At 33.2% G+C, this 3,385-nt stretch overlaps 1 protein-coding gene across 1 annotated transcript; it reads left to right on the top strand.

Annotated features, from left to right (window-relative positions):
* The first annotated feature begins 558 nt into the window (after positions 1-558).
* LOC105948612 (zinc finger protein ZAT5-like) lies at positions 559-1,533 on the top strand. Its single transcript, XM_012971831.2, has one exon. It carries the CDS (start codon positions 767-769, stop codon positions 1,487-1,489), a length of 723 nt encoding a protein of 240 aa, XP_012827285.2. The 5' UTR covers positions 559-766; the 3' UTR covers positions 1,490-1,533.
* The last annotated feature ends 1,852 nt before the right edge of the window (positions 1,534-3,385 follow it).

Genomic DNA, 3,385 nt, shown 5'->3' on the forward strand with positions numbered 1-3,385 from the left:
GATTCAAATCTTACGATTAAAATATTATTCTTACGATTTTTACGAATTATATTTTACTATTTTTATGATTAAATTCAATTAAAAAGATACTATAACTTTAATTATAAATAGTGTATTCGATTAATATTTTCTTGTCAATACTATCTCCCTTTAAATTATTATTAAACCAATTATTAAAATTTTAAATTATTTTTAAACCAATTATTAAAAGAAAAACCACATCATAATATTTTGATTCTACTCATCATATATAGTTTTGTTTTTAAAATAGGAAAATTAATTGGAATGTCTTATAATCTATTTTTGTTAAAATTAAATGTTCATGTCAATAATTGTCATATGATAAAATAATCAATAATTTTAATAAGTTCTTGTCAATAATTGAGGTTAATCAATTTAAATTAATTCAATGAGTTATAATCAATTTTTTTTAAAATAAACATCATATTTTATTTTTCATTTGAACTTTTAGCACTATCGATTTTAATAACATGAGTGAGTTGTATTAAGTCATGCATTTGTTTTTAGGGCAAATTACCAAAACCCCCCTGAAGTAAGCCTAAATAACGAAAATCCCCCCCATGTTCTCGTAATTACGAAAACCCCCTTGACTAACGGTTGACCGAATTTTTTTAACAGAAAACGTGAAATGTCTATTATATCCTTCTGTTAAATATGTGAAAATAAAAGAAAAAAGCTGAAAATGTGATTCTCTCCGGCTACGTGGTCTAGTGTAATATCCACCAGCACTGAAGAAGACGAGGACATGGCCAACTGTCTGATACTCCTTGCTCAGGGCGGCGGCGGCGGCGGCACCGAGGGAAAGTTCAGCAGCCGGAGATTCCCAGAAATGGCGGCGGCGGCGGCGGAAGGGAAAGTTGGCATCTACGTCTACGAGTGCAAGACTTGCAGCAGAACATTCCCTTCGTTTCAAGCGTTGGGTGGCCACCGCGCAAGCCACAAGAAACCCAAACCCCCCGCCGCCGCCGCAGACGTTGATCGGAAAAAGCCACCACCGGCGGCGGCGCCGCCGATTGATCAAACAGCGGAATATACTCCGGCACCAACTTCAACGCAATTTCCGAAAACTCACGAGTGCTCGATATGCGGGTCGGAGTTTGCGTCGGGGCAAGCATTGGGCGGCCATATGAGAAGACACAGGTCTGCTGCAACTAACACCAATACGACGTCGTCGTCTGATATTATTGATGCCGGAGAAAAGACCAGAAACATGCTGGAGTTGGATCTCAACCTGCCGGCGCCGCCGGAAGATGATCGCCGGGAAACGAAGTTCCACCGGTTCACACCCAACAAGCAGCCGCGTCTTGTTTTCTCCGCGGCGGCGCTGGTGTTGTTTCAAAAAAATTGTTCCCGGAAGTTTGAGGAATCGTGTAAATCGATCCACGTGGGATGTAACTATATGGTAATCGCAGATTTGGTCCTTTTGCGAATGATTCGATTTCTAAAATGCTTACAATTACCCCCCTAAGGGTAATTTCGTGTACAAAGGCAAAATTGATATTATCGGAGGAATATTCTTGAGAATCAAAAAGATTCTATCGAGTTTAACACCGTTAGAGCGATTTGTAAGATGTCTGCATACCTCGGGGGGTTTTCGTAATTACGAGAACGTGGGAGGATTTTCGTTATTTAGGCTTACCTCCGGGGGGTTTTGGTAATTTGCCCTTGTTTTTATATACTGAATTGATTCAATATATTATATTTTTCAGTAGTGAAGATTATATTTGATATAGTAATTAATAATAGATGTTTGGAACTTGAAAGTATTGAACCGCGATTGTTTATATTTTTAAAACTTATTATATTACATTGGTTAGATTAATTTAGTTAAAACTAATTAATAATAATGCATATGAAAATTAAAATTTATTTAATATTATTTATACACCAATGAAAATTTGAAACACCATATGCCAAAGAGCCCCAAAGTTGTTAATACCCTCAATAATGACATGAGCAGTCTAATGAATAATACTAGAATTTATGATTGAGGTATATGAGAAATCTTCAATAACTGGGCTTTTGAGATCCTACACCGGGTGAAATTGATGCATCTGAAACTTTTAATTAATTTTTGGCATTTGTGCATGCATCAATGTACGTCACACGATATCAATAACAGTCGTGTGATACAAACGCTACTTATCATTATGATTTATGTATGTCTCCGACAGACTCATAAGAGGATCATACATTCAAGATATAGATTCAAGGTGTTGATTCTGAAATAAAAATATAGGGTCCATTTGATATACACCCCTAGGATAGAAAATATATAGGGATAGGTCCATCCCTAAAATTCTTCCTTTGAGATAACCCCCTGGAGAGGCAAAAGTACTATTGTGCCCTTAATTGTTATTTTCAGCAAACTGCATTCAGTATTTCGCCCCTGCATTCAGCATACTGCCCAATTATATTTAGCATTTTTGGGTCTGCATTTATCAATTTATATATTCCAGATTTGTGGGGCAGATTTGTGGGGCATATATTAATTTCGGGCAGATTTTTTGGGCCTGCATTTTTTATAAAAAAAATAAATGTTTATTTTATTATTATTTTTTATATATACCCAGTTTTGTAATTTTTTTATATATTTAATTTTTTAATTTTTTATATTTTTTTTTTAATTTTTTAATTTTTAATTTTATTCTTTTTTTCATTTTTCATTTTTTTTAATTTTTTTCGATTAATTTATTGTACCGGATTTGACTATACATGACTATAGTTATATGAAATCATGTACTGTATTTTTACCCCAAAATTCATCTACACTAACAACAAAATTCACAATTTGGGTCTTGATATTATAAATCAACTAACCAACAAAAAATGAAAAAAACACGCATTATTATACATTAAAAAACACATAGCATACATATAATTATATGTTACTACATGTGACTATAATTATGTACAATTATCTATAGTTATATGGAGTGACATAAAGTCTGGAGTACTATAGCATGAATGCAACTTCACATGGCACTTCTTTGCATCTTATTCTTTGCATCTCATAAAATTATACAATGCAAAACCTGTGACAAAAAAATACGAGTTAAATAAAACGAAGAACAAAATGAAAAAGTGAATTAAATTACATGAAAAGTACAAAAAAACAATGAAACAATTTTTTTTGATAAATTTAGTTTGGTGAACTATAGTTACATGTAGCTATTTTCATTCTTGTTACTACATACGACTATATATGACTATATGTAGTCAACTATAGTCATATGTAGTTATGTTCATTCTTGTTACTACATGTGACTATATATGACTACATGTATATGACCACATGTGACTATATATGACTACATGCATATGACCACATGTGACTATATATTACTACATGTATATGACCACA

Source organism: Erythranthe guttata, chromosome 1 (assembly GCF_056151865.1).
Source record: "Erythranthe guttata isolate IM_541 chromosome 1, IM_541, whole genome shotgun sequence".
Taxonomy (NCBI): domain Eukaryota; kingdom Viridiplantae; phylum Streptophyta; class Magnoliopsida; order Lamiales; family Phrymaceae; genus Erythranthe; species Erythranthe guttata.